General features: G+C 29.3%; 1 protein-coding gene across 2 annotated transcripts; it reads right to left on the reverse strand.

The window, feature by feature from the left end:
- Positions 1 to 5,033: 5,033 nt before the first annotated feature.
- Positions 5,034 to 11,661, reverse strand: LOC115996292 (endo-1,3;1,4-beta-D-glucanase-like). Of its 2 annotated transcripts, none has more exons than XM_031235490.1 (8): positions 11,469 to 11,661; positions 11,069 to 11,090; positions 10,858 to 10,984; positions 10,173 to 10,263; positions 8,228 to 8,317; positions 6,500 to 6,600; positions 6,082 to 6,232; positions 5,034 to 5,306 (listed from the first exon to the last, which is right to left on the reverse strand). In XM_031235490.1, the coding sequence occupies exons 1-7, from the start codon at positions 11,614 to 11,616 to the stop codon at positions 6,092 to 6,094; spliced, it is 720 nt and encodes a 239-aa protein (XP_031091350.1). In that variant the 5' UTR covers positions 11,617 to 11,661; the 3' UTR covers positions 5,034 to 5,306; positions 6,082 to 6,091. The 2 variants fall into 2 exon arrangements, with proteins under 2 accessions (XP_031091350.1, XP_031091358.1); XM_031235498.1 differs by having other exon boundaries at positions 6,069 to 6,232.
- Between the last annotated feature and the right edge of the window lie 1,955 nt (positions 11,662 to 13,616).

Here is a 13,616-nt window from a genome sequence, read left to right on the forward strand (position 1 = left end):
TAAATAATTTGGAAAAAACATATAGTACATACTTTCTTCTACAACAAATTATGACTATGTTTGGTTAACTTAGCTGAAAAGATACATGAAAGTTGAAAAGTAGCTAAAAGCTAAAAAACTATAAGTTAGTAGCTAAAATCTGAAAAGAGGTTAAGATAGCTGTTGTGCTTTAAAGTGTTTGGTAAAATTAGATTTTTGATAAGCTGTTAAATGTAAAAAGACTAAAAATGACATCTTCATAAAATTTAAATAGTTTTAAATTTAAATAGGTATATTTACATATTAAAATATAAAATAATGAAACGGATATAATTTAATAAAATATATAGTAATATCATATATTTGAAAATATATAAAGTAAAACAAAATGTTTATAGTTTATAAAACTAGTTCAAACAAAAATTAATGTTCAAACACACAAATGTCAAATTGAAATTACAACCAAATATATTGAAGAGAAAATGCCAAAAGGATTTTAATTGGGAGGGAGGGGTAAAAGATGTCATTTATTTAAAATAATAAGGATAAAGATGAAAAAAAGTTAGGAAGCTACTAGCTTAAATTATTTTTGAAACGCTACCTAAGGTAGTTTTTCAAAATACGCGCTTATTTTAAGCTACTAGTTTATTTTGAAAACATTACTAAACAGAGTTTTTAGCTTATTAAAAGGTTAAAATAAGTTATAAGCTCCTAAATAAGATTTGTCAAACAATAAAATGGTAATTTATCATGGAATTACAATTCCACAAAGTGTGCAATTGCAATTTCTAAGAGGATCCTAGGAATTGCAATTTCATGGTTGGAGGGAATTGTAATTCTGTGGATTTGCAATTCCCTTCAACCAAACCAGGGAATTGTAATTCCATGGAGTTTGGTAATAATGGAATTACAATTCTATCCTACCAAACACCCCATTAGAGTCTCTATTGGAGTCGAGATGATCAAATGTTGCCATGGTTTTGGTCATACTCACTTACTCCCTCTGTCCCATTTTATTTTTCCTACCTACTATCCATTAGTCAAACCAACTCTTTCTTATTTGTTTATTTTCTTTATTATTTTTTACATGTTTTTAAATTTGATTTTTTTGTTTTTGTTTTTAGCGGCATAGCTGTGGTCCTCCCAAGTGAGAGGTCACATGTTCGATCCCCAGTTGGGGCGTTGGCTCGTTGTGCTTCAGTAGGTTGAGAAATTATGTATGAACAGATACTACATTGTAACAGAGTGAATAGTATTCAAAAAAAATAGTACTTTTAGTGTAGTTTCTAAATATATAAATTTTGTATATTAATATTAAATTTAATACTATGAAAATTTGAATTAAAAATAAGTTCAGTCAAGTCTCATTAAGCGAACCAGACACATAAAATGGGACGGGTAGCATTTCCTTATCCGCTAGCATTGCCTACCAAACAATATTAGTTAGTATCATCTACCCTTTTCTCTTATTTTCTAAAGTTCACCTCCATTATATTATAGCATTCCTCTAAAAGTCCATTAATTTTTTTTTCCTTTACTCTTCTTTATCTTGTTTACATTATAATGAAAATATTTTACTTTTTTTTATTTTAAAAATTATTTTTACAATCTTTAGCCCTAGGACACATTTCAAATTTATACTAATTCATCACCTTAATGAATAATGGGGATTTAATTAAATCACAAAGATAAGAGAGCGTATTCAATTTCTTAACAACTACTAAGAGAAAATAGTACCGTTTGATTAAATAGTTACAACTTAAATATCAATGATTAAATAGTTCTATTAGTAAATTAAATACCTGTTATGAATTTCATTAATTTACTTACAGAATTTTCAATTTATTTTACAAAATTGTCAATTTATTTTACAAAATTTATTTTTTTACATATTAAAAATATAATAATTGTTTAATTATTATTTGAAATCCTTGTTAACTCATCATATAAGAATAATTATACAGTGGACCAAAGTCTACACAACGTTGTGTAGGCCTTGGTCGTCAAATGAAACTGTAGTAGAATTAAAATGATACTTTAGTATTGCTATATATAATGAGTGTACGTGAAAAATGAAACCAAAAAACAAAGTCCATTCAATAACATATATTTTCAAATGAAAATGTAGTATAATTATAATGATACTTTAGTGTTGCTATAATAATACGAGTGTGTGTTAAAAATTAAACAAAAATCTAGAGTCAACCAATAACATATATTGTCATATGAACCTGAAGCGTATTTAAAACAATACTTATGCATTACTAAATATAATTAAACTAGTGTGTGGATAATGAAACTAAAGAATAGAGCTATATAATAATGTATATTGTCAAATGAAACTGTACTAGTATTTTAAAATGATACTTTGGTACAGGGCCGTTCCATTAAAAATAGGGGCCCTGTCTAATAATTTAATTTGGACCTTCACTATTTTTGTATCAAGATGCAATCTAATTAAATATAGTATAGTAAAATGAAAAACACAAAAATAATAATAAAGAGACAAGAACATAGGGGAAGAGAGATATTTTTAACATTTAAATTTCATTATAATATACAAAGAGATATCTATAAAAGTAAGAAACATAACCCCAAAAGACTTATGAAATATAAATATAGAAGTCTAGAAGATCTAGAAAATCTCTATAACTGAGGAAATTGAGTCCAAATCCATATAGACTTCAAGTTATTGTATTTTATGACAAAAAGTGAAAAAGTAATAAAAAAAATTTGTCTAAATATAATGCATAAAATTCAACAAAAAAAAATACATTTCAAAATTTAATTTAAAATTAATGGCATTTTCGTGGACATTTAAATACAAAATTATTCGCTCAAATTTCGATGTCAATTACTTCTAAAATTTTATTTTCACTTACAATTAAGCCCAGTATATAGATTTTTAAAAAATATTTATCAAGTATAAAATATTGAACTATACATAAAATATTTTTGGGGGCCTTGTGCGGTCGCCCTGGCCCGACATGGCCAGGGCCGGCCCTGCTTTGGTATTGATATATGAATTGATTTTAATTACGGATGGTGTGCATAGATTAAACCTCATTTTTATATAATATCTCAAAAATCACACAAGAAAAATTACAATAACAATACTCTCTGTGAAAGATTCAACCAAGAGTTAAATACTGAAAAGAATCAAACTCATAATCTTTAAATACAATAATTATGTTTCATTTCCTTGTAACCCCATTTGGGTTTATTGTAAATAATATTGTCCACGTACAAAAGGAAATATGAAGTAACACAAATGAACAAACTAAAAAGATATTGTGAATTTCTCAAAAAAAAAAAAAAAAAAAAAAAAGATATTGTGAATCATTAATTGGAGTGGGTGGAAGTTTAGAAGCATTTAAGTATTGATTTTGACGGCGTTTTGGGTGGGCTAAGGCCTAAGGCCCAAACTTTACGATGGACCTTGATCAAAATTGCAAATTATACCATGGATCAATGCCTACCTTGTATTATGAATTTTGGTCTAAAATAACATTCAAATTATATATTTGCAGTTGACACTTACATATTTTGTAACTGTAATAACTGTTTATGGGCAATTTATATCGTGGATCAGGGTCCACATAGCATTATGGATTCTGGATCAAAACGACGTCGTTTGATATTTAAGCTTTAACAGATTTCATAGCTTCCCATTTCTCATGTTTAACATAAATTTTAATTTATTCTAGGTACAGAACCCATACGCTTAAGGTATAAAATTGCGTAACATGAGGTATAGAAACGCATAACACGAGGTACATATACATGTTTTCTATTTTATTTACTCTTATATTTGATTTATGAAAATAATTTATGTCCAATAGGCACATAATTTTAAAATACAAGACATAAATTCGTAAAATAAGACACACAATATGTGTTATACAACTACTAATCAATTTCAGGTACAGAATTTCGTAACATGAGGTCATGGTTGCAGTAGGCGCTAGTCGGGCAGTAGACTAGCGCCTAGTGCCTAGGCAGTATAGGCGACGTCTAAGCGGTGCTTAGGCCGCGACCTATAAAAACAAAAAAATAGTGCATGTGAATTGGTGTATGTCATTATATATATATATATATATATATATATATATATATATATATATATATATATATATATATATATCTATATATATATATATATATATATAGATATATATATATATATATATATAGATATATATATATATATATATATAGATATATATATATATATATATATAGATATATATATATATATATATATAGATATATATATATATATATATATAGATATATATATATATATATATATAGATATATATATATATATATATATAGATATATATATATATATATATATAGATATATATATATATATATATATAGATATATATATATATATATATATCTATATATATATATATATATATATTTATTTATATATATATATATATATATATATATATATATATATATATATATATATATATATATATATATCTTACTTCTCTTATTTATATAAATAAATTATTTACATATATATAAATATAATAACAAAATTAACAACGCCAACTTGCCCGAGTTAACTCGACAAAATTCGGTCCAGTCGGCCGAGTTAGGTGCTAGGCAGCTGCTTAGGCGGGTCGGCCGCCTAGCTAGGGAGCAATTTGCCTCGTCTTTGGGGTGCCTAGCGCTTAGGCGACCGATTTTTGCAACAGTGCATGAGGTACAGAAACACATAACACGAGATACATATACTTGCTTTCTATTTTACTTATTCTCAGATCTGATTTATGTAAATAATTTATGTTCTATAAGCATCTAATAATTTCATAATACAAGACATAAATTCGTAAAATAAGACACAATATGGTTTGTGATATATAACTACTAATCAATTTCATGTATAGAATCCTTACGCTTAAGGTATAGATTGCGTAACATGAGGCATATATATACAGAAACGCATAACACGAGATACATATACATGTTTTCTATTTTATTTACTATCAGATCTGATTTATGTAAATAATTTGTGTCCTATAAGCACATAATTTCGTAATACAAGACATAAATTCGTTAAATAAGACACACAATATGGTTTGTGTTCTACAACTACTAATCAATTTCAAGTACAAAATCCTTACGTTTAATGTACAAAATTGCGTAACATGAGGCACAAAAACATGAGATACATAAACATGCATTACAGTTAAAAAAATCTATGTAACGCGAACTGAAATACAAACGGTTGCCGTTAAAATTAAAGTTCAAAACGATGACGTATAAGACCAGGGTCCGACGTATAACGACTGCCATTTATGTACCTGTAAATAAATTGAAGGCACATAACATGTTAACTACAAACACATAAAATGATAACTACAGACACAAAAACTATTAATGACAGGTACATATATGTTAACTGTAGTCACATAAACGGTTAACTGCGTACACGATACATTAACTGCAGACATAATTTTTAGACTAGGGTCCAACATGCAATATAGAGCGAATTATTCTGTGGACCACGGTTCAAAACGGCGTCGTTGAATTTTATGAGTTAGAACAATGTACTTTATAGAACAATGTACTTTGTGTTAAAATAATGTACATTATGTGTTAGAATAATGCACTTTATATGTTAGTATAATGTACTTTATGTGTTAGAATAATGAAACTTCTGGGGTAAGATAATGTATTTTATGAGTCACAATAATGTACATTATACTTTAGAAAAATATATATTATGAGCTATGCAACGGGTCGCGTGAAGAAAAAAAATTGTGCGAAACGACGTCGTTTTTGAACCATGGTCCACACAATTGTACTATGGTCCATGCAATAACTATTAGCAATATAGATCATGGTCTATGGTATAACAATTGCAATTCTATGGTAAAGCGGCATTTTACTCTACATATTTTTATTTTGGTTCTTTCTATTTGTAACATGTATATTCATTTTGTGATAATATGAGTATTATTTCATCATTTGGAACAAAAAGAAATGTAATAACTAAAGTTGAGACTCCTCATTATTTATAACTCAAATCCTTGAATATTTAATACACTAAATATGAACCTTACTTTAGTAGTCTACCTTGTAATTGTCACTTGATGTAGTTGGTTAGCCAGTTGAGCATATCCGAGTGAGCCTCTTCTGCAACTCTGATAGCTTCTTCATCCTCGTCATCGTATCGCAATGTCCATCCATGTTTTACTCCAGGGAATACCTTCACGAAGCTATCAATCTGCATATATAAACCATTTCAAATCACTCCAATTTTACATTTTTCTGTTCTTCAACTATTAATAATTCTAACTCACACAACATTTTACTTCTTCAATTTATTTATTTATAACTTAGGTGATCTCAGTACTGCCAAGATTAAGTCTAAGTTCACAAGACCCTGATCTTAAAATCTCGAATGTAAATCCTGAGTTGCCAATCAACTCTCCCATTAAATTCTAGTCTTCACATGCATACAAATGATCCAATCTAAACCTTCTATTCTTACCTCAGGCTTTGTAGATAAAGCATCGCCCAGTTGTTTAATCAGCTCTGCCGGGCATATATGATCAAACTCTGCACCTAGTATGGCCGTTGGAACCTTAACCTCTGCAATTCCATATTTTATCATCATATCATATGATAAACAACGTAACATGCATTATATTTTCTCTATGAAAATAATATTCTTGCCGTTAGAGACGTTATAACGGGCCGGGCTAGCCCATCCGTTCACCCAAAAATGGCCTGACCCATTTTTTTACACGGGTTGAGATTTTACCAACCCAACCCATGATTAGGTAGGGAAACAGGCTAAAGGTCCAGGCTGAGGTTAAACTTTTTAAATTTTTGTATAGCCTAGGAATCAAACCCGTACCTCCACACTAGTTATACAATCGTTATATCGTGGACCAGGATCCACAGTGCACTGTGGACCCTAGTCCGAAACGACGTCGTTTAACTAAGTAGTGGGAAGCTGACGCGCGACAGACACCATTCCGTCCGTCGAATTCCCGTAATGTGTGTAATTCTGTGTATTCTTATGTGTAATTCTATGTATTCTATTGAGTGTTTATGTGTATATTATACAGTTCTGTACATTAGTAATTTCAATACCATAATTCTGTGCATTATTGGGGGCAATAACATTAAGTGTAAAAAATTAGATCATTAATGTATAGAAATATATAAAAGTATACACATATATATTATTCAATAGAATACACAAAATCAATAGCCTAAGTATTAACATTACTAGTTCATGAAGTATGATACTCGAAATCAATAATGTACAGAATTATATACCAGAATATACAGAATCATATACTAGAATACACAGAATTATTAGCCTAAGTATTATCTCTGCTGTTTCATGAGATATGGTATTGGAAATCAAATAATGTACAGAATTACATACCAGAATACACATAATCAATGACTAGAATACAGAGAATGTCACAACAGAATGCACAAAATTGATCTATAAGTTAAGGTCGAACGGGAAACGAAAAGTTGTTAATTAAAAGATCCAAAATACACATAATTAATGAAAATGATACACATAATATAAGCCTAAGTATTATCTCTTATGTTTCATGAGGTATGGTATTAGAAATCAATAATGTACATAATTACATACTAGAATACACAGAATCAATGACTAGAGTACACAGAATGTCACAACAGAATGCACAGAACTCATCTTATAAGTTAAGGTCGAACGGAAAACCGAAAAGCCGTTAATTAAAATAACCAAAACGGCGTCGTTTTTGGATTATCCACGATATAAATTACCCGGGTTATATAGGTCGAGTTAAAAATTCTGCAACTCAACCCGTCTAAAATACGGGTTAAACGGGTCCAAGTTATCAGGTTGGAACTGTTTTGCCAGTTTTACTTGTGATCACAATACATATATAACTAATTCTACTTTTAATCTTTTGATTTTTTTTTTGAGAAATCTTTTGATTTGTTTTTTTTTTGTTTTTTTTTTTAAATTTGTCAAATGACTGGTTAAAATATCTTACATGTCCTCATATGGGGAAGGATAAAATTCGGTATGTTAGACATTTTATACTAAATTTTGGTAATCCATGTAAAAAATGAAAATGTTATTATATATATTTAATTAAAACATACACTAAAATTAAAAAAAAAATTAAAAAAAAAAAGAAGATAGAAGGATTATATTATAGTGTGAAATAAAAGCTTGAGAGAAGAGGGAAATTTCAAATACCTTCAATCTCCTCTACTGAAATTTTACCGGGATGCAAGATAACGGCAGCTCCAATGCAATATGATTTAGCCAATTTTGCAACCACCATCCCTATAACACATCAAGAAAATAACTACTCCTTCCGGCCCATTTTATGTGTTAGATTCGGTTAACGAAGTTTAACTAAAATTATTTATAATTTATTTTTGGAATAAGGGTCAAATAAGCTACCGAACTACACACGAAACTACAAATAAGGGTCAAATAAGCTACCGAACTACACACGAAACTACAATTAGGCAATTGAACTCCTACCGAACTACACACGAAACTACAATTAGGCAATTGAACTCAAAAACAATGCAATTGGGTCCCTGAACTACACAAATCCATGCAAATTAACCCAAATAAGGGTCAAATAAGCTACCGAACTACACACGAAACTACAAATAAGGGTCAAATAAGCTACCGAACTACACACGAAACTACAATTAGGCAATTGAACTCCTACCGAACTACACACGAAACTACAATTAGGCAATTGAACTCAAAAACAATGCAATTGGGTCCCTGAACTACACAAATCCATGCAAATTAACCCAAAGTGACTTCTTTGACTTGATCTTCCGGTTACCAATTTTAAAAATAATATTTTAAAATAATTTTAAATTAATTAATTAATTAAAATTAAATTTAAAATTTAAAATTTAAAATAAAAAAAGGACCCAATTGACTTGTTCCTGTTTTTTTTTAATTTTAATTTTAATTAATTAATTAATTAAAAATTATTTTAAAATGTTATTTTTAAAGTTGGTAACCGGAAGATCAAGTCAACAAGTCACTTTGGGTTAATTTGCATGAATTTGTGTAGTTGAGGGACCCAATTGCATTGTTTTTGAGTTTGATGGCCTAATTGCAGTTTCGTGTGTAGTTCGGTGGCCTATTTGACCCTTATTCCTTTATTTTTTATAATATTAAGTTTAAAATTAGTATGTAAAATTTATATATTTAGAAACTAAATTAAAAGTACTATTAAATACAAAAAATAAAATCAAATTGAAAAATGATAAGAAAATGCTAATAGAAATAAACAAAAAAAGAAAAAGATGAATAAAACAGTAAACATGACAGATAAAATGAGACAGAAGGAGTATTACATATTAACAAGATTGTTATATTCTATTTTAAAACATGTTTTTGAGAATGAGCTAATTTGCATTAGCTATGAGTGAGAGAACCACTAAACTATAGAATTCCAAACTTCTCCAAAAAAGATATATATATATATATATATATATATATATATTAGTGCAAACTTGGTTCGTTTTTCAATGTGGGACAAGCGTTTTTTCAAATCTTTTCTACCTTCATTTCCAACTCAATCGAGATGATTTTGAGAATGAATTTCTCATTCACCTATTATCTGTTTTGATCATACAATATATTGATTTCTTCGTCTTACTTCGAAGAACTCCAATTCACTTTGATCCGACCCAAATTAGAAGTGAATCCACTGATATTTGTACCACAAAATAGCTACTTAAAATGTCATTTTATGCTCTGATCTTTTTATTTTTTCAACATTTATGTCTTTTAAAAATATATTTCATTTCTATTCCTTAAACTAACCAAACACTCGAACATTCGTAAAGTCTATTCTTTCAGCAAACCAAACAATAACATATAAGTGATATTCAATTCCTTGCCTATTCCATTTCCTATAGATCGAATATCATTCTTATTCCATTAAAATTCATTCCATAAATCAAACATGTTAATTTTATTTTATACGGAGCAACTGTTTATTAATAAAAGCTAATGTAATCGAGTTAACAATTGAATTTTTAAGTTAAAATCTTAAATTTGAATCTGTTTCATATGTTACATAAGTCAAGATTGAAGTTAGCTAATGGTTTGGATAAAGTAAAAAAAAAATAAATTAAGTGAGGAATTTAATTAGGGTTACCTCCCCAACAAAATCCAGTGGCCCCTACGGAGGAAACTCCCATGTTCTTCAAGGTTTCAACTAATGTTCTGGCATCATCGCATCCTCTGCTCTGAAAGTAAGAGGAATAGTATTTTTAAAAGTTTGGAAAATAAAAAAGAATTAATTCCAGTTTTGAATCTTTGTTGTATTTATAGAAAAAATGTCAAATACACTCTTAAATTTTGTATATGCAAAATCAATTAGACTTACAAACTCACACATCTACATATTAATTTAATGCTCAAGGCCTAACTGATCGCCATCTCCAGCAATGGAGAAGGCAACCGGTTTATTTGCCTTTTTCCGACGACTCGTTGGTCACACTATCGTCAGTTTTCCCCAGAAATTGTCAGAACGTCGTCAGAGCTCCACTAGTGCACTAATGACCTCTTATTGCATGTCACCAATCAATTTTTTGGTCTTAATGTATTAAATTAATATGTGATTACTTTTAATTACAAGTTCAGAACTATTTAACTTCTCATACAAAGCTCCAGGGTGTATTTAACTATTTTCCCTTTATTTATTGATTCTCAAATTCAAAATTGATTAGAATTCGTTTTTAACTATTTTGATAGTTAAAAGTAGAGAAATGCAATGGTTTAGGAAATAAAATTAGAATTAAAAAAAATTGAAATAGAAGATTTTGGATTAAATGGCAGACCGGTGGATGAGCCGCCAGCCACGACTGAACTGCGGTGGCATATTTTTGGTCGTTAAACGGATCGCCGTAGAACAGATCGGGAACCACCACCAAGAATCCGGCGCCCGCAACCTTGTCCGCGAGCTTCCTTTATGACAGCAATGGAGATCCAACTCCTCAAGATTAGATTCCTCACATCTAATAAATGTTTTCTATGAAATTAATTAATTACCTCAACTTTGGTGCTTCATAACCTGCAAAACAAAACTAATCTTCAAAATCAATTCACATGTGCTCTTGCTATTGTCTTTTAAAGATAATTCTTTCTAATCTGTTTTATTGCTTTTTATAAGGTCTTGTCTTTTCACATCCCAAATACAGATACGCATAAAATATCTGCTAACTTTGAGCATAATCTTCACACCACCAACTGTCGACGCCAAATTTTGAACCTTATTTTTTGTTCAGATACAATCTATGAATCAGTGAATTAAGTTCGTGTTAACAAAGATGGTCTATTATGATAATATACACTCAAGACTTCATACAAAGAGTTTCAAATTCAATTTATAACGTTCTCAAATATAGCAAGAAATCATGAAAGATTATTAATTAGCAATTAATAGACTTACCAAAGGCATCAGAAATCATAAGGATGGCAAGCTTGGAATCTTGGGAACCAGAAACATAAGTCTTAATGCCTGCAATCTCTTGTAGGCTCCCAGATCCAGCTGTTGAGCTGAGGGTTGGTGGATTGGTAAAGCACTGTGGCCCTGACATCTCACTATTTTTCTTCACAAAATTTGTACTTTGTTTCCAAGTTAGGCAGGCTAGAAACGGAAGGAATTTGGGATGTTTGTTTAAATATACCTCTTCTATTTAACATTCTTTCATGACCCACAAAAATAAAAAAGACTTTTCGCTTGTCCACAGTGATTTCTACTAGCCACGTACGTCACCCCTTACGACCTTTTTGAAATATTTCATAAAATTGAGCCACAGTTTATTTCTGAGTTAATTTTTGTTGTAAAGTTAAATTTGTTGTAAATGGTTGGTTGTGCAGGTTGTACCGTTAACTCCTAACATGTGAATTACAAACCGTTTCAAAGTATAAGCTAAATCAGGGAAATAGCAAAATAGTATAGAGAGTAGAGATAAAATAATAGGGAGAAGAGTCAGAATTATATTCCACTAATGTCCTCATACAAATACATATCAACATATATATAATTACTAGTATGTTGTACGCGCTATGCGCGAAAATTCATGCCCAATATTAAAATATTAATAAATATAAATAATTAAAATTTATAATTCGAATCATATATACACAAATAATATATGCATTTTATACACACAGATTTATAGAAATTTAATTAAAATATAATCAAACATTAAATTAATTATATAATAATTTTAATAAGATGATAATTAAAGAATAGGAAAAAGATATTATACATATAAGTGTATGGTAATAATGATCGAGTTAAAAAGTAACGGTGTTATAACGGTGTAAAGGTAGTTTTGTATACAAAGAATATAGTAGGGACAATTTTGAAGTGTACAACATTTAAAGTAAAATGTATACATTTATTAGCATACTAAAAGAGGAACATAAATCAAGGATATAATCTTGATTGAGACTTATTATGTTTTTAGATATTTGTAACAGATATAATAATGACAAATTTAATGACGGACCATTACGTCCGCTACACTAATAATGTTCATATTTATTTTATTTATAACACTCGCCCTTGGACATTATTTTACCTGTCGTTAAAACCTAAACAAGAAAAGAGTACAAGAGATATGTGTAATATATTAAATATATTCATGCCTCGTAACAAACTTCACTAGGAAAATCACGTGGGAAAAATCTAGTTGATCGAGGAAAAGAGTACATAATATTTATAAAATCATATATTGCATTGGTTGTCTCATTAAAAACCTTATTTAAAAAACCATGTGGGAAAAACTTAGTTAAAGAAAAAAAGAGTGCAACTGTGAACCTTCAGGGTCCAATCTTCATATTTTCTTGAGTAGTGTGTTTATAACCTTTCTTATGAAGTGAGTCAATTTGTATCTTCGTTCTTTAGAATATTGTTGCTCCCCTTGAAAACAATAATCTTAAAAAACGGATGGAAATCTCGTTGTTTCCGTCCAACAAATATTGGACGTAAAATGATATATTTTAGTAGGAAAAAAGGTTTCCGACCAACATACCGACCAAATGGAAGGTTCGGAAAAACGGTCGAAGGAAATTTCGTCCAATTCTACTTTTTGGTCAAACATCGCGTCCAACAGATAAAAATGGATGGAAATTCAGGACAGTAACCCACCATTCTTATAACATGGGAATTTTTGTCCAACTACATGCATTGGTCGAAAATTCCGACCACTGTTGGACGGAAAACTCACCTATTATATTTTGTGATTTTCGTTCTAACTGTTGGACAGAAATTCTGACCAACAGTTGGACAGAAATATCGAGTACTGAATGTTGTGAGTTTCCTTCCAACTGTTAGTAAGAAAATCCTAAATCATATGGAATGTTTTTATTATTTTTTATATGACCATAATTTTATTTTGATATGTTGTTAATTAATTATATGCCATCAACAAATTAATGGACATACTAAATTTAAAATTGAAAATATGTTTAAACATCAAAATTATTTACAAGAAAAATTATGGTCATGTCCATAGTACTCCCAACAAGGACTATTACCATACACACAAAAAAAAAAAAAAAAAAAAAAAAAAAAAAAAAAAAAAAG

This window comes from Ipomoea triloba, chromosome 1 (genome assembly GCF_003576645.1).
Source record: "Ipomoea triloba cultivar NCNSP0323 chromosome 1, ASM357664v1".
NCBI classification, from domain to species: Eukaryota; Viridiplantae; Streptophyta; class Magnoliopsida; order Solanales; family Convolvulaceae; genus Ipomoea; species Ipomoea triloba.